At 41.0% G+C, this 21,963-nt stretch overlaps 4 protein-coding genes across 51 annotated transcripts in view; 1 reads left to right on the top strand and 3 right to left on the bottom strand.

The window, feature by feature from the left end:
- The first annotated feature begins 12,738 nt into the window (after positions 1 to 12,738).
- Positions 12,739 to 21,963, top strand: part of LOC123760860 (myosin heavy chain, muscle) — a 48,573-nt gene continuing 39,348 nt past the window's right edge. For 47 of the 48 annotated variants that reach the window (XM_069329593.1, XM_069329573.1, XM_069329587.1 and 44 more), the window contains exons 1-2: positions 18,659 to 18,806; positions 20,043 to 20,630. In XM_069329593.1, coding sequence (XP_069185694.1) covers positions 20,117 to 20,630 — 514 coding nt within the window. In that variant the 5' untranslated portion in view covers positions 18,659 to 18,806; positions 20,043 to 20,116. Of the gene's footprint in view, positions 12,842 to 18,658; positions 18,807 to 20,042; positions 20,631 to 21,963 lie in introns of those variants that run through there. The other variant, XM_069329545.1, reaches the window with a different exon arrangement.
- On the bottom strand, positions 14,937 to 15,464 carry LOC138367462 (uro-adherence factor A-like). Its single transcript, XM_069329124.1, has one exon. The coding sequence runs from the start codon at positions 15,462 to 15,464 to the stop codon at positions 14,937 to 14,939; it is 528 nt and encodes a 175-aa protein (XP_069185225.1).
- Positions 15,475 to 16,398, bottom strand: LOC138367461 (uro-adherence factor A-like). Its single transcript, XM_069329123.1, has one exon. The coding sequence runs from the start codon at positions 16,396 to 16,398 to the stop codon at positions 15,475 to 15,477; it is 924 nt and encodes a 307-aa protein (XP_069185224.1).
- LOC138367460 (uro-adherence factor A-like) lies at positions 16,395 to 16,976 on the bottom strand. The gene has a single exon (XM_069329122.1). The coding sequence runs from the start codon at positions 16,974 to 16,976 to the stop codon at positions 16,395 to 16,397; it is 582 nt and encodes a 193-aa protein (XP_069185223.1).

Genomic DNA, 21,963 nt, shown 5'->3' with positions numbered 1-21,963 from the left:
TCATCCGTGTTCACTCCATGTTCTTCAAATGTTCACAGTCCCATTCAGTTCATATTTTCACAAGTATCTCCATTTTTTATGTAATCTTTCTCTTAGTCTCATTATGTTCTCTACAAATTCTAGTCATATTTTCTATGTTTTCATATTCATCACATGTTCTCTTTACAACTTTTATACTCAATATTCATGCTAACTTCCATATTTTGTGTTCTTTGTCAATATTCATGTTCCTCTACAAGTTCATGTTCCTCACAAGATCACTTCGTTTTTTCACCTTCACTTACATGTTTTCTACATTCTTTGTCATATTCTCCATGTTCTTCACAAGTCCATTGTTCATTCTTCGTAATCCCTATTCTCCTTATCATGTTTTCATGTTCTCTGTAAGTTCATATTCCCAGCATGTTCACTATATTCATCAACTTTTCTTACATGTGTTCTTTGCCATGTTCCCCCATATGTTCTCTGGGTTTTCCCCTTACATGTTATTTAACGTTCCTTAACTAAAAAAATCTTTCGCCAATCAACTAAAACATAGTCACTTTCGTCATTTCTCAACTAAACCTATTATCCAGTCAACTAAAAATAGTCAGAAATAGCCTCGTTCAACACTATTCTTAACTAAAACAACCTTTCTCTTAGCTAAAAATTGTCAAAGGAAACTTTTTCAGCACTTTCTTAACAGGCGCTATGTTTCATCAAGAAAAATTGTCAAAGGAAACTTTCCAAAACTGTTCATAACTAGCTTTTATCCATCGTCAATCAACTAAAAATAATAACTTTCATCATTTCTTAACTAAACATATTCCCCATTCATCAGAAAATAACCGTGTTCATCATGTTTCATTGTCATTTCTTAACTAAAATTATCTGCCAATCATCAGAAAAAGTCATGTTCACCATGTTTAAGCTTTTGCTCAACTAAAAGTATTCATCGGTCAACTAAAAATAGTTACTTCATCATGTTTCCTTGTCATTTCTTAACTGAAATATCACTTCTCTCATCTGAAAATAGTCAGGATTAACCTCATTCAACACCGTTCTTAACTAAAACAGCCTTTCGCTTAGCTAAAAATTGTCAAAGGATTCTTTTCAACACAGTTCATAACTAACTTTATCCATCGTCAAGTAAGAAAATATAGTCAAAGATATCTATCATCGTCGTTCTTAACTGACATTTATACTTTGTGGAGCACTAAAATAGTCAAATGTAACTTTTTCAACACTTTCGTAACTAAAATTATATGTCGCTACGTAAGAAAAATAGTCAAAGGTGCTCTCCGTTACACCAAAGTTACTCTTCGAGAAATCAAAGACACTCTTCAATACATCAAGGACTTACTCAAAGACACCAAAGTTACACTCTAAGACATCCTTCGAGACATCAAAGACTTCCTTAAGACTTCAATGGGACTCTTCCATTCATCAAAGACATTCTCTAAGCCCTCAAAGTTATTCTCAGCACAATCAAAAGTTATTCCAAGACAACAAAAGTTATTCTCAGAACAATCAAAAGTTATTCCAAGACAACAAAAGTCATTCTCAGAGCTATCAAAATTATTCTCGGAGTCATCAAAAGGTATTCTCTAACTCACTTTTGGTCATTAAAGTTAATTTCTATGTTATAAAAGTTTGTCTCAGAGACATCTAAAGTTAATCTTAGAGTTATCAAATGTAATCTCTAACTCTCTTTTGTTCATCAAAGTTGATCTCAGAGTTAACAAAGGTAATCTCTAACTCACTCTCGTTCATCAAAGTTGTTTCAAAGACATCAAAGTTATTCAAAGAGCTAACAAAAGTTATTCTCAGAGTCACCTTCGTTCTTCAGAGAAACTTTCCAAAACATCTTTATTCATCAAAGTTATTCTCAGAGGCATAAAAGTCATTCTCAGAGCTATCAAACTTGTTCTCAAAGTCATCAAACTTATTCATCAAAGTTATTCTCAGAGGCATAAAAGTCATTCTCAGAGCTATCAAACTTGTTCTCAAAGTCATCAAACTTATTCACAGAGTCATCAAAGTTAATCTAAGACATCATTTTTCATCAAAGATATTCTCTCTAAACCATCAATGTTCTTCTCTAAGACATAAAAGTTATTCTCAGAGTCACCTTCATTCGTCAGAGAAACTTTCAAAACATCTTTGTTCATCAAACTTGTTTTCAAAGTCATCAAAAGTTAATCTAAGACATCTTCTTTCATCAAAGTTATTTTCAGAGACATCTAAAGTTATTCTCAGAGCTATCAAACTTGTTCTCAGAGTCATCAAATGTTATTCTCGAAGTCATCAAAGTTATTTTCAGAGACATCTAAAGTTAATTTCTATGTTATAAAGTTATTCTCAGAGACATCTAAAGTTAATCTTGGTCATCAAAGTTGTTCTCTAAACATCAATGTTGTTCTCCAAGACATCAAAGATGTTCTCAAAATCATAAAAGTTATTCCCAGAGCTATCAAAGTTAATCTCAGAGTTATCCAAAGATATTCTCATGTCCACAAAAGTTATTCCAAGAGACGTCAAAGTTGTTTCAAAGACATCAAAGTTAATCTCAGAGTTATCCAAAGACATTCTCAGAGACATCTAAAGTTATTCTCTAAGACATCAAAGTTGTTCTAAGAGTTATCAAAAGTTATTCTCAGTCATGATATGTTATTCTCTAACTCACTTCCATTCATCAAAGACATTCTCTAAGTCCTGAAAGTTATTCTCTAAGACAACAAAGTCTTTCTCAGAGCTACCAAAGATGTTCTCTAAATCATAAAAGTTAATCTTAACTCACCTTCGTTCATTAGAGAAACTTTCCAATCCATATTCGTTGACCAGAGTTATTCTCAGAGTCATCAAAGCGATCTCTAATTCATCTTCGTTCTCCAAAGTTGTTCTCTAAGACATCTTCAGGCATAAAATTTCTCTCCAAATACAACTAGTTCAGCTTTTCATATCAAACTTACACTTCTGTTAAATATATTTTCTTAGACATTTTACCTTTTAAACTGTTCTCTGAACTACACTGTTCAAACCTACGTAACCTATCCTCTCTACCCAATGTTACTTAGTTAACTTAACCTTCATAACCTAACGTTACCTATCCTAACATAACTTACCTTACCTTCCCTAACTTAACCTAACTTTACCTATCCTAACTTAACTTACCTAACTTATTCTGCTTAACATAACTTACCTTACCTTCCCTATCTTACCTAACTTTACCTATCCTATCCTAACCTAACTTGTCTTACCTAACTTAATCTTACTTTCCCAAACTGATGTATCCTAACTTATCTAGTCCAACCAGACATGATCTAACTTAAGTATTCCTTCTTGTCTTTGTGTTTCGTCAATCATTGTCTCATATTCATTTACTCATTTCATTAGTTAATTTCTCAAATGGTCACTTATGCATTTCAAGTGCTATTTGTTAGAGATTGGATATTTAAGCATTTCAAAGAATTATAATTTCTCAAATGGACGTTTTTGCATTTCAAGTGCTATTTGTTAGAGATTGAATATTTAAGCATTTCAAAGAATTTTTGTTATATATGGGAACTTACTCGTTTCAAGGGCTAATTTCTCAAATGGTCATTTTTGCAGATCAAGGGTTATTTGTTAAAGTTCATCAAGTTGCCCATAAGTTGTATTAGTAGGTTCTATCTTATGTTCTTATTTCCCAACCCCTTAACCTAACCTCTTGTAATCTTAGTGTATTTAGTAGGTTCTATCTTATGTTCTTATTCCCCAACCCTTTAACCTAACCTTTCAGATGTAGTTTGTTGAATATATTATCCTTTTCCTAACCTTTCAGATGTAGTTTGTTGAATATATTATCCTTTTCCTAACCTTTCAGATGTAGTTTGTTGAATATATTATCCTTTTCCTAACCTTTCAGATGTAGTTTTGTTTCTCCTTTTTGTATATTTTTACACAAACCCACCATCCCACTTAACCTTCTTTCCTTCTTTACTTTGATTCTCCTACTCCTTCTAACCCTCCTTTTCTTTCTATCTCCCTTATTCTCTCTCTTCCTCCCCCTCTCTCTCCCTCATTTGCTCAAATGCTCTCTTGTTTCTCAAATTCAAGTCTTTTTGCTCCCATTCTCACACCCTCATTCTCATTCACTTAGTTTTTCTTTTTCTCAATTCAAGTCTTATTGCTCCCATTCTCACACCCTCATTCTCATTCACTTAGTTTTTCTTTTTCTCAATTCAAGTCTTAGTGCTCCCATGCCCACACTCTCTCTCATTCTCTCTTCCTTGGTCCCATGCTCTTCCTCCCCCCTCTCTCTTACTCTTTTCTCCTCTTTTCATGCTCTCACTCACTTGCTCTCTTGTTTTTCTCAATTTCAAGTCTTAGTAGATCTGATTCTTTACTATTGTAATTTTATTATTACTATGATAAAGAATGAACTTATATGTGAAAACAAAGTAAAGAAGGAAAGAAGGTTAAGTGGGATGGTGGGTTTGTGTAAAAATATACAAAAAGGAGAAACAAAACTACATCTGAAAGGTTAGGAAAAGGATAATATATTCAACAAACTACATCTGAAAGGTTAGGAAAAGGATAATATATTCAACAAACTACATCTGAAAGGTTAGGAAAAGGATAATATATTCAACAAACTACATCTGAAAGGTTAGGAAAAGGATAATATATTCAACAAACTACATCTGAAAGGTTAGGTTAAAGGGTTGGGGAATAAGAACATAAGATAGAACCTACTAAATACACTAAGATTACAAGAGGTTAGGTTAAGGGGTTGGGAAATAAGAACATAAGATAGAACCTACTAATACAACTTATGGGCAACTTGATGAACTTTAACAAATAACCCTTGATCTGCAAAAATGACCATTTGAGAAATTAGCCCTTGAAACGAGTAAGTTCCCATATATAACAAAAATTCTTTGAAATGCTTAAATATTCAATCTCTAACAAATAGCACTTGAAATGCAAAAACGTCCATTTGAGAAATTATAATTCTTTGAAATGCTTAAATATCCAATCTCTAACAAATAGCATTTGAAATGCATAAGTGACCATTTGAGAAATTAACTAATGAAATGAGTAAATGAATGAGACAATGATTGACGAAACACAAAGACAAGAAGGAATACTTAAGTTAGATCATGTCTGGTTGGACTAGATAAGTTAGGATACATCAGTTTGGGAAAGTAAGATTAAGTTAGGTAAGACAAGTTAGGTTAGGATAGGATAGGTAAAGTTAGGTAAGATAGGGAAGGTAAGGTAAGTTATGTTAAGCAGAATAAGTTAGGTAAGTTAAGTTAGGATAGGTAAAGTTAGGTTAAGTTAGGGAAGGTAAGGTAAGTTATGTTAGGATAGGTAACGTTAGGTTATGAAGGTTAAGTTAACTAAGTAACATTGGGTAGAGAGGATAGGTTACGTAGGTTTGAACAGTGTAGTTCAGAGAACAGTTTAAAAGGTAAAATGTCTAAGAAAATATATTTAACAGAAGTGTAAGTTTGATATGAAAAGCTGAACTAGTTGTATTTGGAGAGAAATTTTATGCCTGAAGATGTCTTAGAGAACAACTTTGGAGAACGAAGATGAATTAGAGATCGCTTTGATGACTCTGAGAATAACTCTGGTCAACGAATATGGATTGGAAAGTTTCTCTAATGAACGAAGGTGAGTTAAGATTAACTTTTATGATTTAGAGAACATCTTTGGTAGCTCTGAGAAAGACTTTGTTGTCTTAGAGAATAACTTTCAGGACTTAGAGAATGTCTTTGATGAATGGAAGTGAGTTAGAGAATAACATATCATGACTGAGAATAACTTTTGATAACTCTTAGAACAACTTTGATGTCTTAGAGAATAACTTTAGATGTCTCTGAGAATGTCTTTGGATAACTCTGAGATTAACTTTGATGTCTTTGAAACAACTTTGACGTCTCTTGGAATAACTTTTGTGGACATGAGAATATCTTTGGATAACTCTGAGATTAACTTTGATAGCTCTGGGAATAACTTTTATGATTTTGAGAACATCTTTGATGTCTTGGAGAACAACATTGATGTTTAGAGAACAACTTTGATGACCAAGATTAACTTTAGATGTCTCTGAGAATAACTTTATAACATAGAAATTAACTTTAGATGTCTCTGAAAATAACTTTGATGACTTCGAGAATAACATTTGATGACTCTGAGAACAAGTTTGATAGCTCTGAGAATAACTTTAGATGTCTCTGAAAATAACTTTGATGAAAGAAGATGTCTTAGATTAACTTTTGATGACTTTGAAAACAAGTTTGATGAACAAAGATGTTTTGAAAGTTTCTCTGACGAATGAAGGTGACTCTGAGAATAACTTTTATGTCTTAGAGAAGAACATTGATGGTTTAGAGAGAATATCTTTGATGAAAAATGATGTCTTAGATTAACTTTGATGACTCTGTGAATAAGTTTGATGACTTTGAGAACAAGTTTGATAGCTCTGAGAATGACTTTTATGCCTCTGAGAATAACTTTGATGAATAAGTTTGATGACTTTGAGAACAAGTTTGATAGCTCTGAGAATGACTTTTATGCCTCTGAGAATAACTTTGATGAATAAAGATGTTTTGGAAAGTTTCTCTGAAGAACGAAGGTGACTCTGAGAATAACTTTTGTTAGCTCTTTGAATAACTTTGATGTCTTTGAAACAACTTTGATGAACGAGAGTGAGTTAGAGATTACCTTTGTTAACTCTGAGATCAACTTTGATGAACAAAAGAGAGTTAGAGATTACATTTGATAACTCTAAGATTAACTTTAGATGTCTCTGAGACAAACTTTTATAACATAGAAATTAACTTTAATGACCAAAAGTGAGTTAGAGAATACCTTTTGATGACTCCGAGAATAATTTTGATAGCTCTGAGAATGACTTTTGTTGTCTTGGAATAACTTTTGATTGTTCTGAGAATAACTTTTGTTGTCTTGGAATAACTTTTGATTGTGCTGAGAATAACTTTGAGGGCTTAGAGAATGTCTTTGATGAATGGAAGAGTCCCATTGAAGTCTTAAGGAAGTCTTTGATGTCTCGAAGGATGTCTTAGAGTGTAACTTTGGTGTCTTTGAGTAAGTCCTTGATGTATTGAAGAGTGTCTTTGATTTCTCGAAGAGTAACTTTGGTGTAACGGAGAGCACCTTTGACTATTTTTCTTACGTAGCGACATATAATTTTAGTTACGAAAGTGTTGAAAAAGTTACATTTGACTATTTTAGTGCTCCACAAAGTATAAATGTCAGTTAAGAACGACGATGATAGATATCTTTGACTATATTTTCTTACTTGACGATGGATAAAGTTAGTTATGAACTGTGTTGAAAAGAATCCTTTGACAATTTTTAGCTAAGCGAAAGGCTGTTTTAGTTAAGAACGGTGTTGAATGAGGTTAATCCTGACTATTTTCAGATGAGAGAAGTGATATTTCAGTTAAGAAATGACAAGGAAACATGATGAAGTAACTATTTTTAGTTGACCGATGAATACTTTTAGTTGAGCAAAAGCTTAAACATGGTGAACATGACTTTTTCTGATGATTGGCAGATAATTTTAGTTAAGAAATGACAATGAAACATGATGAACACGGTTATTTTCTGATGAATGGGGAATATGTTTAGTTAAGAAATGATGAAAGTTATTATTTTTAGTTGATTGACGATGGATAAAAGCTAGTTATGAACAGTTTTGGAAAGTTTCCTTTGACAATTTTTCTTGATGAAACATAGCGCCTGTTAAGAAAGTGCTGAAAAAGTTTCCTTTGACAATTTTTAGCTAAGAGAAAGGTTGTTTTAGTTAAGAATAGTGTTGAACGAGGCTATTTCTGACTATTTTTAGTTGACTGGATAATAGGTTTAGTTGAGAAATGACGAAAGTGACTATGTTTTAGTTGATTGGCGAAAGATTTTTTTAGTTAAGGAACGTTAAATAACATGTAAGGGGAAAACCCAGAGAACATATGGGGGAACATGGCAAAGAACACATGTAAGAAAAGTTGATGAATATAGTGAACATGCTGGGAATATGAACTTACAGAGAACATGAAAACATGATAAGGAGAATAGGGATTACGAAGAATGAACAATGGACTTGTGAAGAACATGGAGAATATGACAAAGAATGTAGAAAACATGTAAGTGAAGGTGAAAAAACGAAGTGATCTTGTGAGGAACATGAACTTGTAGAGGAACATGAATATTGACAAAGAACACAAAATATGGAAGTTAGCATGAATATTGAGTATAAAAGTTGTAAAGAGAACATGTGATGAATATGAAAACATAGAAAATATGACTAGAATTTGTAGAGAACATAATGAGACTAAGAGAAAGATTACATAAAAAATGGAGATACTTGTGAAAATATGAACTGAATGGGACTGTGAACATTTGAAGAACATGGAGTGAACACGGATGAGAATACGAAGAACACAGTGAATATAGAGAAAATATGCAAATACAGTACGATTATTGAAGGTTTGGATAAGTTGGGGATGAGAAGGTAAGGGAGGGAAAGGGTAAGAGTTAAGCTGGAGACGGACTTGATCGAAAATATTTATGTCTGATGATCTAAGGCTGAGGGAATGGAGCTTGGTTAATGCCCTGATTAATTTTACTACGTTAGAAAATAAGGTGATCTTAAATCTCATGTGATATAGTTGGAAATAAAGAACTTGTACAAAATGAACTAAGCTGGGGCACAAGAGTTGAAACTTGATAACTGAACTGGTTTTTATTTACTATGTCTGAAAATGTAGTTGGGTGATTTGGACTGAGAGTAATGAATTTACAAAAGTGAGCTTGGACAGAGGACAAGAGCTAGAGTTTTATAATTGTTTACTTCATATTTACTATGTCTGAAATACAGAGGGTAAAAAATTTCGGGGAAATTGATGGTTTATTTACAAAGACTTGAGGGTGGAAGAGGGTGGGGGACGAGAGCTGGAGCTCAGTAACTGACTTGATCTTATTTACTAACTTTGAAGTATGTCTGCTTTTAATTTTAGGGAAATTGATGGGTTATTTACAAAGATATGAAGGAGAACTAAGGCGGGGACGAGAGCTGGAGCTTGGTAACTGTTTTGATCTTATTTATGGTGCCTGAAATACAGAGGGTGAAAATTTCAGGGAAATTGGACTGATACTAACGAAGATACGAGAGAGAGCTAAGGCGGAGGACAAGCGCTGGAGCTTGGTAACTGTTTTGATCTTATTTATGGTGCCTGAAATACAGAGGGTGAAAATTTCAGGGAAATTGGACTGATACTAACGAAGATACGAGAGAGAGCTAAGGCGGAGGACAAGCGCTGGAGCTTGGTAACTGTTTTGATCTTATTTATGGTGCCTGAAATACAGAGGGTGAAAATTTCAGGGAAATTGGACTGATACTAACGAAGATACGAGAGAGAGCTAAGGCGGAGGACAAGCGCTGGAGCTTGGTAACTAAATTACTGTATTGAACTACATTTGAAATATGATTATTTTTAAATTTTAGAGGGATTGGAATGATAGTATTCATTATACGACAGGGGACTAAGGTGGGGGGAACGTGAGCTAGAACATGCTTACTAACATGATTTATTTGTGTAAAACTGACTTGCTTAATGAAAAGGAGCAAACATACGATGTTGGAAAATAGTTGAACTGAATGAAAGGAGAGAGAGAGAGAGAGGAGGGACGGTCCAGATATTATGGATAAGATAAGATAAGAGGTACCCTGTATGCGATGTCTGGCTGGCCGGCCGTAAAGTAAATAAAGGTGACGCGACAGATTGCGAGGTAAGGGGGGAGGGAGGGGGGTGTGATGTACGAAACCCTGAAAACGATGACTTACACAGGTGATTTTCTAAATTTACATGAAAACTATGGCTTACATAGACGATTTTGTAAGTTGAAAACATGTAAAACATGTCCGTAGAGTTCTCCTGGAAACCCTAAAGCGCTACATACGTTACTTGAATTTGTCCCATAAGGCCTTAACAAACTTCTATGTCTCGAAAATTATTTTTCTCATAAGAACTTTAACAAACTCGTATGACATTATTTTTCATTATAAGAATTCCCTAATTCCAAATCTGTGAATCCCCAAATTCTCCTGAAAACCCTAAAGCGCTACAGGGGAATTTACAAATTCACCTGAAACCCCGAAGCGCTACAGGGGAATTTTCTCCCAGAAAAAAAAATTCCCCTGTAGCGCTTACACCCTACTACTGTTGGGCGGTGGTGGGGGGGGGGGGGGGAGGACACAGATACGTACCCTGTCATCGCCAATGTTTGGAAAATAGTAGACCATTGGAGAACATGCGGAGGAGTGGTTGATTATCTGACAATATTTGGGAAATGGAAGATGAAATTATATAATGTTTTGGGAAATGGAAGATGAAATTATATAATGTTTGGGAAATGGAAGATGAAATTATATAATGTTTGGGAAATGGAAGATGAAATTATATAATGTTTGGGAAATGATAATTTTGTGTATAATTTTTGGGGTCGGGAGATTATTTGATAATGTATGGGGAATGGTAGATTATTTCATATGGATTGTACAATTGACTTGCCAGTATAAGTACAGCCTGTAGGCCTCGTCATTGGCCAGGCCTACAAAGTGCCTTGAAAGTGAATTTGACTTCGAGCATGCAACTATTTGATACATACATACATAGATACATACATACATAGATACATACATACATAGATACATACATACATACATACATACATACATACATACATACATACATACATACATATATATATGAAAATAACAGTAAAATAACAATTATATATATATATATATATATATATATATATATATATATATATATATATATATATATATATATATATATATATATATATATATATATATATATATATATATTTATGTGTGTGTGTGTGTGTGAGTGTGTGTGTTTACTAGTTGTGTTTTTACGGGGGTTGAGCTTTGCTCTTTCGGCCCGCCTCTCAACTGTCAATCAACTGTTTACTAACTACTATTTTTTTTTTCCCACACCACACACACACACACACACCCCAGGAAGCAGCCCGTGACAGCTGACTAACTCCCAGGTACCTATTTACTGCTAGGTAACAGGGGCATTCAGGGTGAAAGAAACTTTGCCCATTTGTTTCTGCCTCGTGCGGGAATCGAACCCGCGCCACAGAATTACGAATCCTGCGCGCTATCCACCAGGCTACGAGGCCCCCTAGAGGCCTGTGTGTGTGTGTGTGTGTGTGTATGTGTGTGTGTGTGTGTGTATGTGTGTGTGTGTGTGTGTGTGTAAATCACGAAAATAAACACGTGATTAAAAATGTGACAGTGTCAGACCACTGAGGAAAATTGAAACAGGAATTTCCTTAAGTACTTTCGTATATTAATACATCTTCAGGAGTCCTTCTGAACACTCCTTCTGAAGATGTATTAATATACGACAGTACTTAAGGAAATTCCTGTTTCAATTCTCTTCCGTGGTCTGACATTGTCATATGTATATATATGTATGTATGTCGCACCAAGTAGCCAGAACGCACTTCTCGGCCCGATTTGCCTAATAGGCCGAAGTTTTTTGAACGCAAATGCACGGCCCGATTTGCCTAAAAGGCTGAGGATTTTTATAATTTAAAAAAAAATTTCCCATTGGTTTATATGAAATATTATTATTATATTATATTAAAAACATAAATTATTGACTTAGTTTTGTTAGTTTAGGCTAGGTTAAGATAGGTTAGGTTAGGTTCAGTCATGTATCTACATTAGTTTTAACTCAAATTAAAAAAAATGAACTCATGCATAATGAAATGGATAGCTTTATCATTTCATAAGAAACAAATTAGAAAAATATATAAATTCAGGAAAACTTGGCTTATTAGGCAAATCAGGCCTTGCATAGTAGGTCGAGTGCTTTATCTAGCTACCAGGTACAATATACTCAAAAATAAAAAGATAATGACATTACCTTCGTCTTCACTTCGTAAGTATCATTCCTATCGCGAAATACTTTCAGATTTGTAAGTTTACCTCTCTAAGTCTACACAAGATGTTGCTGATGCTACTGCGCATAACAGTCAAAACCTAGGCGGAACGCAACACACTCTCCCAAAGAACGAGTCGAAGAATACACAACTGAAGCAACTGGTGTGGTGTGGCGGTGGTACATCCCTGGGGTAGTTATGGGGGCATCTCCTGGTGTTGCGTGACCACCAGTACCTGCTCCATCACCTCCTTGTACATCACCACTCTCAACATTCTAAGTCTAAGGAAAGAAAGTTACACATATGGGACATACCTCAGCACTCGTGGTGAGGGTTCTCAGAATCCCTCCCCCACCCCCTCCTGCCTCAGCACCCGTGTTGAGGGCTGCCAATACTTCCTGCCTCAGCACCGTGTTGAGGGCTGCCAGCACTCTCAGCAGCGATACCCCTCCAACATGGGGGCCTCTTTAGTAATGGGCGAGGGCGACCTGACAGACAGAAAACGGGGACATCCACTTGATTTTACCAGGTTAAGTGAATAGTCTTGTATGTGCCGGCGGTCCCGTTTAGCGCAGCCTGGGTCCTCTTCGGTGGGAGAATCTTGGCTTCGGCCCCCGACTATCACCCTAAAAAGGCAGGGGAGGGGGGGGGGGGAGGCTTACGTCACTAGTGCCTAAGATGCCCATAAGAAACAGCTTTCAGAGCTCTTCGATGATTGGTTGCCGGATACAGTAACGGGGCTAAGCCCGAGTCGTCAGCCAATGGTTGCGAGAGTGATGAGCACGAGCCCGGGGGATCATATTGCACGGGTACATATATACTGACCAGACCTTCGTCTCTACAGAACAGCTTTCGATCCGTGGTGAGCAACACTCCTTTGTTTGTGAGGATTGTTCGGTGGTGCGTGTCGTGTGCGTGTCCTAGAGCAGCCATCTCCCAGTGTGCGTGTCCTAGAGCAGCCATCTCCCAGTGTGCGTGTCCTAGAGCAGCCACCTCCCAGTGTGCGTGTCCTAGAGCAGCCACCTCCCAGTGTGCGTGTCCTAGAGCAGCCACCTCCTAGTGTTCGTGTCCTAGAGCAGCCACCTCCCAGTGTACGTGTCCTAGAGCAGCCACCTCCTAGTGTGCGTGTCCTAGAGCAGCCACCTCCCAGTGTGCGTGTCCTAGAGCAGCCACCTCCCAGTGTACGTGTCCTAGAGCAGCCACCTCCCAGTGTACGTGTCCTAGAGCAGCCACCTCCCAGTGTGCGTGTCCTAGAGCAGCCACCTCCCAGTGTACGTGTCCTAGAGCAGCCACCTCCCAGTGTGCGTGTCCTAGAGCAGTCACCTTCTAGTGTGCGTGTCCTAGAGCAGCCACCTCCCAGTGTACGTGTCCTAGAGCAGCCACCTCCCAGTGTGCGTGTCCTAGAGCAGCCACCTCCCAGTGTGCGTGTCCTAGAGCAGCCACCTCCCAGTGTGCGTGTCCTAGAGCAGCCACCTCCCAGTGTACGTGTCCTAGAGCAGCCACCTCCCAGTGTGCGTGTCCTAGAGCAGCCACCTCCCAGTGTGCGTGTCCTAGAGCAGCCACCTCCTAGTGTGCGTGTCCTAGAGCAGTCACCTCCAAGTGTACGTGTCCTAGAGCAGCCACCTCCCAGTGTACGTGTCCTAGAGCAGCCACCTCCCAGTGTGCGTGTCCTAGAGCAGTCACCTCCCAGTGTGCGTGTCCTTGAGCAGCCACCTCCCAGTGTGCGTGTCCTAGAGCAGTCATCTCCCAGTGTGCGTGTCCTAGAGCAGCCACCTCCCAGTGTACGTGTCCTAGAGCAGCCACCTCCCAGTGTGCGTGTCCTAGAGCAGTCACCTCCCAGTGTGCGTGTCCTAGAGCAGCCACCTCCCAGTGTGCGTGTCCTAGAGCAGCCACCTCCCAGTGTACGTGTCCTAGAGCAGCCACCTCCCAGTGTACGTGTCCTAGAGCAGCCACCTCCCAGTGTACGTGTCCTAGAGCAGCCACCTCCCAGTGTGCGTGTCCTAGAGCAGTCACCTCCCAGTGTGCGTGTCCTAGAGCAGCCACCTCCCAGAGTGCGTGTCCTAGAGCAGCCACCTCCTAATGTGCGTGTCCTAGAGCAGTCACCTCCTAGTGTACGTGTCCTAGAGCAGCCACCTCCCAGTGTGCGTGTCCTAGAGCAGTCACCTCCCAGTGTACGTGTCCTAGAAATAACATATGTGAAATAATTATTACAGTAATTCACTGCAAGAAGTTAGTGATATAACTGGCACGTTAACCAGTTCACTCTGTGGCAGTCATACACTCTGAAGCAGTCATGCACTGTGGCAATCATGCACTCTTAGGCAGTCGTGCACTCTTAGGCAGTCATGCACTCAGTGGTAGTCATGCACTCTGAGGCAGTCATGCACTCTGTGGCACTCATGCACTCTGTGGCAGTCATGCTCTCTGTGGCAGTCATGCACTCTGTGGCAGTCATGCACTCATGCACTCTGTGGCAGTCATGCACTCTGTGGCAGTCATGCACTCTGTGGCACTCATTCACTCTGTTGCAGTCATGCACTCTGTGGCAATCATGCACTCTGAGGCAGTCATGCACTCTGTGGCAATCATGCACTCTGAGGCAGTCATGCACTCTGTGGCCATCATGCACTCTGAGGCAGTCATGCACTCTGTGGCAGTCATGCACTCTGAGGCACTCATTCACTCTGTTGCAGTCATGCACTCTGAGGCACTCATGCACTCTGTGGCAGTCATGCACTCTGTGGCAGTCATGCACTCTGTGGCAGTCATGCACTCTGGCAGTCATGCACTCTGTGGCACGCATGCACTCTGTGGCAGTCATGCACTCTGTGGCACTCATGAACTCTGTGGCACTCATGCTCTCTGTGTCAGTCATGTACTCTGTGGCACTCATGCACTCTGTGGCAGTCATGCACTCTGTGACAGTCATGCACTCTGTGGCATTCATGCACTCTGTGTCAGTCATGCACTCTATGGCAGTCATGCACTGTGGCATTCATGCTCTCTGTGTCAGTCATGCACTCTGTGTCAGTCATGCACTCTGTGTCAGTCATGCACTCTGTGGCAGTCATGCACTCTGTGGCATTCATGCTCTCTGTGTCAGTCATGCACTCTGTGTCAGTCATGCACTCTGTGTCAGTCATGCACTCTGTGTCAGTCATGCACTCTGTGTCAATCATGCACTCTGTGTCAGTCATACTCTCTGTGTCAGTCATGCACTCTGTGTCAGTCACGCTCTCTGCGTCAGTCACGCTCTCTGTGTCAGTCATGCACTCTGTGGCAGTCATGCTCTCTGTGGCAGTCATGCACTCTGTGTCAGTCATGCACTCTGTGTCAGTCATGCACTCTGTGTCAGTCATGCACTCTGTGTCAGTCATGCACTCTGTGGCAGTCATGCACTCTTTGGCACTCATGCACTTTATAGCAGTCATGCACTTTGTATCATTCATGCACTCTGTGTCAGTCATGCACTCTGTGTCAGTCATGCACTCTGTGTCAGTCATGCTCTCTGTGGCAGTCATGCACTGTGTCAGTCATGCACTCTGTGTCAGTCATGCACTCTGTGTCAGTCATGCACTCTGTGGCAGTCATGCTCTCTGTGGCAGTCATGCACTCTTTGGCACTCATGCACTTTATAGCAGTCATGCACTTTATAGCAGTCATGCACTTTATATCATTCATGCACTCTGTGTCAGTCATGCACTCTGTGTCAGTCATGCTCTCTGTGTCAGTCATGCACTCTGTGGCAGTCATGCTCTCTGTGGCAGTCATGCTCTCTGTGTCAGTCATGCACTCTGTGTCAGTCATGCTCTCTGTGGCAGTCATGCTCTCTGTAGCAGTCATGCACTTTGTGGCAGTCATGCACTCTGTGTCGGTCATGCACTCTGTGTCGGTCATGCACTCTGTGTCAGTCATGCACTCTGTGGCAGTCATGCACTCTGTGGCATTCATGCTCTCTGTGGCACTCATGCACTCTGTGGCAGTCATGCACTCTGAGGCAGTCATGCACTCTGTGTTAGTCATGCACTCTGTGGCAGTCATGCACGCTGAGGCACGCATGCACTCTGTGGCAGTCATGCACTCTGAGGCAGTCATGCACTCTGAGGCAGTTATGAACTTTGTGGCACTTATGCACTTAATGGCAGTCATGCACTTTTTGCCAATCGTGCACTCTGTGGCAGTCATGCACTTAATGGCAGTCATGCACTCTGTGGAACTCATGCACTCTGTGGCAGTCATGCACTCTGTGGCAGTCATGCACTCTGTGGCAGTCATACACTTTGTGCCACTCATGCACTTAATGGCAGTCGTGCACTCTGTGACAGTCATGCACTCTGTAGCACTCATGCACTTTATGGCAGTCGTGCACTTTGAGGCACTCATGCACTCTGTGGCATTTAAGCACTTAATGGCAGTCATGCACTCTGTGTGGCACTCATGCACTCTGTGGCACTCATGCTCTCTATGGCACTCATGCACTCTGCGGCAGTCATGCACTTCGCGGTAGTCTTGCACTCTGTGGCAGTCATGAGCTCTGTGACAGTCATGCACTTTATGGCAGTCACGCACTCTGTGACAGTCATGCACTCTGTGACAGTCATGCACTCTGTTGCAGTCATGCACTCTGTGGCAGTCATGCACTCTGTGGCAGTCATGCACTTTATAGCAGTCATGCACTTTATATCATTCATGCACTCTGTGGCAGTCATACACTTTGTGCCACTCATGCACTTAATGGCAGTCGTGCACTCTGTGACAGTCATGCTCTCTATGGCACTCATGCACTCTGCGGCAGTCATGCACTTCGCGGTAGTCTTGCACTCTGTGGCAGTCATGAGCTCTGTGACAGTCATGCACTTTATGGCAGTCACGCACTCTGTGACAGTCATGCACTCTGTGACAGTCATGCACTCTGTTGCAGTCATGCACTCTGTGGCAGTCATGCACTCTGTGGCAGTCATGCACTCTGTGGCAGTCATGCACTTTATAGCAGTCATGCACTTTATATCATTCATGCACTCTGTGGCAGTCATGCACTTTATGGCAGTCATGCACTCTGGCAGTCATGCACTCCGTGGCAGTCATGCACTCCGTGACAGTCATGCACTCGGTGTCAGTCTTGCACGCTGCGGCAGCCATGCACTCTGTGGCACTCATGCACTTTATGGCAGTCATGCACTCTGTGGCAGTCATGCACTTTATGTCCGTCATGCACTTTATGGCAGTCTTGCACTCTGCGGCAATCATTCACTTTGTGGAAGTCATGTACTCTGTAGCACTCATTCTCAGAGTAAACATAACGCTATGGTGACAGTATTTAGCTACATCACTCATCCTGTGAGTGAATATACGGGCATGCCACTGTCATCCTGTTCACCAAGTCACCAGACAGAGGCGGGACTTGCTGAACTATCTCAAGTGAACAGGTCGTCAGAGAATTGGAGGTGTCAGTGAGGTGGGGTGTGGGGGGAGGATAGTGAGGTGAAATGGAGGTCTACATCGACCCCTGCATGGAAAGTGTAGAGCAGAGATGGAAGATGGGATGAAGGGTAGACTAAGAGAGAGACAGAGGGGGTAGAATAAGAGTATAATGAGTAGAAAGAGTTTTAGTAGATAGAAGTAGAGCTGCCACCATCCGTTCGTAGGTTTACCAGACAAGGAATGGAACTTATTTCTGTTCAACAGTGTTATAATCAACGTTAACAGTTAAGAAGATACAACCATGTAATGTATAAAATTAACTATCAAGTCTGAATCTTAAATAAGTAATATTCAGAGTGCTCTCCACTCTCGCTTTCATAAGTCAAGAAATAAACCCAATATCTAATTAAGTTATCAGGTTTATTGACAACGAAAAATAAATCAGAGAGAATATTCCTTATATATTATGTATATTCATGAATCAATAATGTGAATGGGCGAGACAATTTCCTATGTAAACTAACTCTGCTCCTATAGTGAACTTATTAAATAAAACCATTTATGGGGTTAAACGTGAAACTCCTACCACCAGCAGTTGGACGTGGTACGCCCCGACTAAGTAACTTTATGTAGCACACGCCGACCAAGAGTGGGTCTATCTGGCACGTCCCGACCAACCGTAAGTCCGTGTGGCACACACCGACTAACTATAGGTCCATATGGAACACCCCGTCGAACAGTAAGTCCATATGACACGCCTCAATTAACAGTAGTTCCAAGTGGCACGGCCGACCAATAATGGAACTACATGCCACTCCCCGACCAACAGTAGGTCTACGTGGAACGCCCCGACCAACAGTAGACGGGGCGGGTCCATGTGCTCGCACTGACCAACAGTAGTTCCATGTACCACGACCCGACCAATAGTTAGGTCTACGCGGCAGCTAGTCCCCTGACCAATAGTAGACCCATATAAGAATCCCCGACCATCAGTAAGTCTATACGTGGCATTTCCTGATCAACCTCAGACCTACGAGGCGTGTCCCGACCAACAATAGATATATACGTGGCGCGCCCCGACCCACAGTAGGACTATACATGACGTGACTGCCATCAGCAGAAGGGTGGTAGTCCCAACACCTGCCCACATGTATTTATAGCGTAGGTGAGGTGTCAGGTTGCCGGGAAGGGAATGGGAGGGGGGGGGAGGCTTGCCAAGTGCGGTCTGGCCACCCACCACCCAACCCCACCCATCACCCCCACCTCGTGCCCATCACGTTCGCCCCTATGCCCCTCCTGGGGCTGGGTATATGAGAGCCACGCCCAGCTCCCCCTCGTCAGTCGTGGTGTGGTGGGTGAGCAGGAGTGTCGTGTGACGTGATCAAGGAGGTGCACTGAACCTTCTCGTATGTTGCAAACTTTCTCATTGTTTTATTGTTCATTGATACGCTCAGTGTTCATCAAATGTCTCTATTTGGAATTTGCGAATTTTGAAATATCTCGATTTTATCATTATTTCTTTTAATATACGGTTATTTGATCATGTTAATATATGGCTGAGTCATAGCTAACTAACGCGAATAAAATATCATGGTATTTCTTGTTGGCTTTTTTGTTTTCGGGGACAGGAAGCCCGTTAGACCTACCGAAGCGCCCCTTGGGCAAGGACTAGCCATTTATCAGGAGGCAACCCATAACAGTTTATTAACTCCTGGGGATTTAATGTAAGGAAATGTACCCAAGCATCTTGCTTTGCCCGGGATTCGAACCCAGGACCAGTGGGTTTTGAACCGACTGTACAAACAATTCACATACAAGATTAACATTTCTTCTCTCGTAAAGTTAAGAAGAGTGATCATCCAATGTGTTGGTTGTTGCTACTTGTTGGGGGTTTAATGTGTCAGTAAATACATGTTGAGATTTAATATATGTTAGTAAATACAGGCTGAGGGTTCAGTATGTGTTAGTATGTTCATGCCTCTACTTCAGCTTAGATGATTTTGATTTCCCGATCTTTTGCTGATGGTGTGAAGCCTGGCGTTGTAATATATAGCCAATCTCTTACTGGGGTACTATGCTAAGTCCCTTGAGAGCTACAGGGGATTCTGTGGCTCTGACAGGCACAAGGGATTCTGTTAACGTTTTGAGAGTCACAGGAGACTATATGATAAGAATCTGAGAGCCATACGGGACTTTGATAAGGCTTAGTGAGCAACAGGGAGCTATGCTACGGCTCTGAGAGCCACAGTATATCATGTCAAGGCTCCGAGAGTCACAGGGGACTATGTTAAGGCTCTGAGAGTCACACGATATCATGGTAAGGCTTCAAGAGCCACAAGAGATCATGTTAAGGCTCCGAGAGTCACAGAGGACTATGTTAAGACTCTGAGAGTCACACGATATCATGTTAAGGCTTCGAGAGCTAGAAGAGATTATGTTAAGGCTCAGAGAGCCACACGGGTGCATGTTAAGACTCCGTGAGCCACAGGGGATCATGTTAAGACAATTTCACAGTAATAAACAAATCTTCCCCATGTGTTTTGTACAATATAAATACCGCCCCTCCATACAGTGACTAGCTGGGAGGAATATATCATGCTGATTGTATCGTGAAGGTGCTCATGACTTGTGTTCTGTTGCAGGAAAGTTCCAGGGCTGTTCTGCCGTACAGTGTGTCTGACTTAACTTCGACTGCTTCCAAGCAGCAACCTTCACCATGCCTGGCCATATTGTTATGAAGAGCACCGGGCCCGACCCCGACCCCACCGAATACCTGTACGTCTCCCTGGAACAGAAGCGCATCGACCAGACCAAACCTTACGATGCCAAGAAGGCCTGCTGGGTTCCCTGCGAGAAGGAGGGTTTCGTCCTCGGCGAAATCCAGGGCACCAAGGGTGATCTGGTCACTGTTGGCCTGTCCGGCGGCGAGACCAAGAACTTCAAGAAGGACCTCGTGAACCAGGTCAACCCTCCAAAGTTCGAGAAGTGCGAGGACATGTCCAACTTGACCTACCTTAACGACGCCTCCGTCCTGTACAATCTGAAGTGTCGCTACGTCACCAAGCTCATCTACACCTACTCCGGACTCTTCTGCGTCGCCATCAACCCCTACAAGCGCTACCCCATCTACACCAACCGCGTCGTCAAGATCTACCAGGGCAAGAGGCGTAATGAGGTGCCGCCCCACATCTTCGCCATCTCTGACGGTGCCTACATGGATATGTTGCAAAGTAAGTCCTCTACATTTCAGCATGTTGAACAGCGTGTTATGTAATAAAACTCATCCATACATGTGTACGCGTTACTCTTACACGACTCATTCATCCACACGGCTGACTCACTGTTACATGATTCATCCATCCACATGGCTGACTCACTGTTACATAACTCATCCATCCACACGGCTGACTCACTGTTACATGATTCATCCATCCACATGGCTGACTCACTGTTACATAACTCATCCATCCATGCCTCTAAAATAAAAGCACTTATAGTAACGATATGGTCAATAGTAGACTAAAAGTCTACTATCTGATGGACTACCAGAAAGTAGACTTTTGGTTTACTGAATTTGGATAAACCGAAATTTTTTATTATTTATGTTGTTAATAAAACCTAACCATCTTAGGCCTAATTGACGCAATCTGAGGCTTAATATAGTACATATATATGCTATAGTAGGCCTAGGAATATTTAAGTTTGGTTTTAGCTTTATTTTTTTGCGGACAAAAAAAAATACAAAAAGTGGCTTACTTGGGTTCCATAACGGCATATTGGTACGATGGTTCACTTAGTTTCAAAAAGTGTTATCATTTCAGGAGGATGAGTTGGACTCATCACTCACATGAATAGGTCGCTACCACATGACATTCACACACACATGGATGAGTCGCTCTCACATGACTCATCTATTCACGTAGATGAGTCACTGTGACATGCCTCATCATACGCTCGGATGAGTCACTTTCACATGACTCATGCCATATGACTCACACATGCATTCATAATATCACATTGTATCACATGATTCATCATATACATGGATGAGTCACTGTCACATGATTCATCTCCATACGCATTAATCAAATATACAGTAACATAGTTATATAACGATTTATGTTCATGAAACATGAAGTAAAGTTTAAGTCTAGTCAACACGAATCTGGTTGATCAAGGGCACCAGTGAAAGAGTAGTCCCAAAGGCAGATAATTTACAATACAATTCATCTCTTTGATTAATTAAATATACAATAGTGATTAAATATACAATAGTGCATATTTAAATCAATTTTGTCCAAATGTGGAGATAAAGACTGAAATATGGCTTCCATTATTAGTGGAGGGGGAGGGGGATAGGGTCGCCCAGAAAGGGGAAGAGGGCAAAGAGGATGGGGGGGTGGGGGTGGGCGTGAGAGTGGTGCCAGCCAGGAAGCTATTTTAGTGTCAGTTGGCACATGCTTCACTGGCACAGAACCCCCCCCCCCCTCCTCCCCCTCACTGGCACCGGCTCAGCAGCATACCGTATATGGCCAAGCAGTGAAGCAGGACACTCTCACATAT

The sequence above is a fragment of the Procambarus clarkii genome, chromosome 22 (assembly GCF_040958095.1).
Source record: "Procambarus clarkii isolate CNS0578487 chromosome 22, FALCON_Pclarkii_2.0, whole genome shotgun sequence".
Lineage (NCBI taxonomy): Eukaryota > Metazoa > Arthropoda > Malacostraca > Decapoda > Cambaridae > Procambarus > Procambarus clarkii.
The sequence above is the reverse complement of the archived record's forward strand: the minus strand, read 5'-3'. Positions and strand labels throughout refer to the sequence as shown.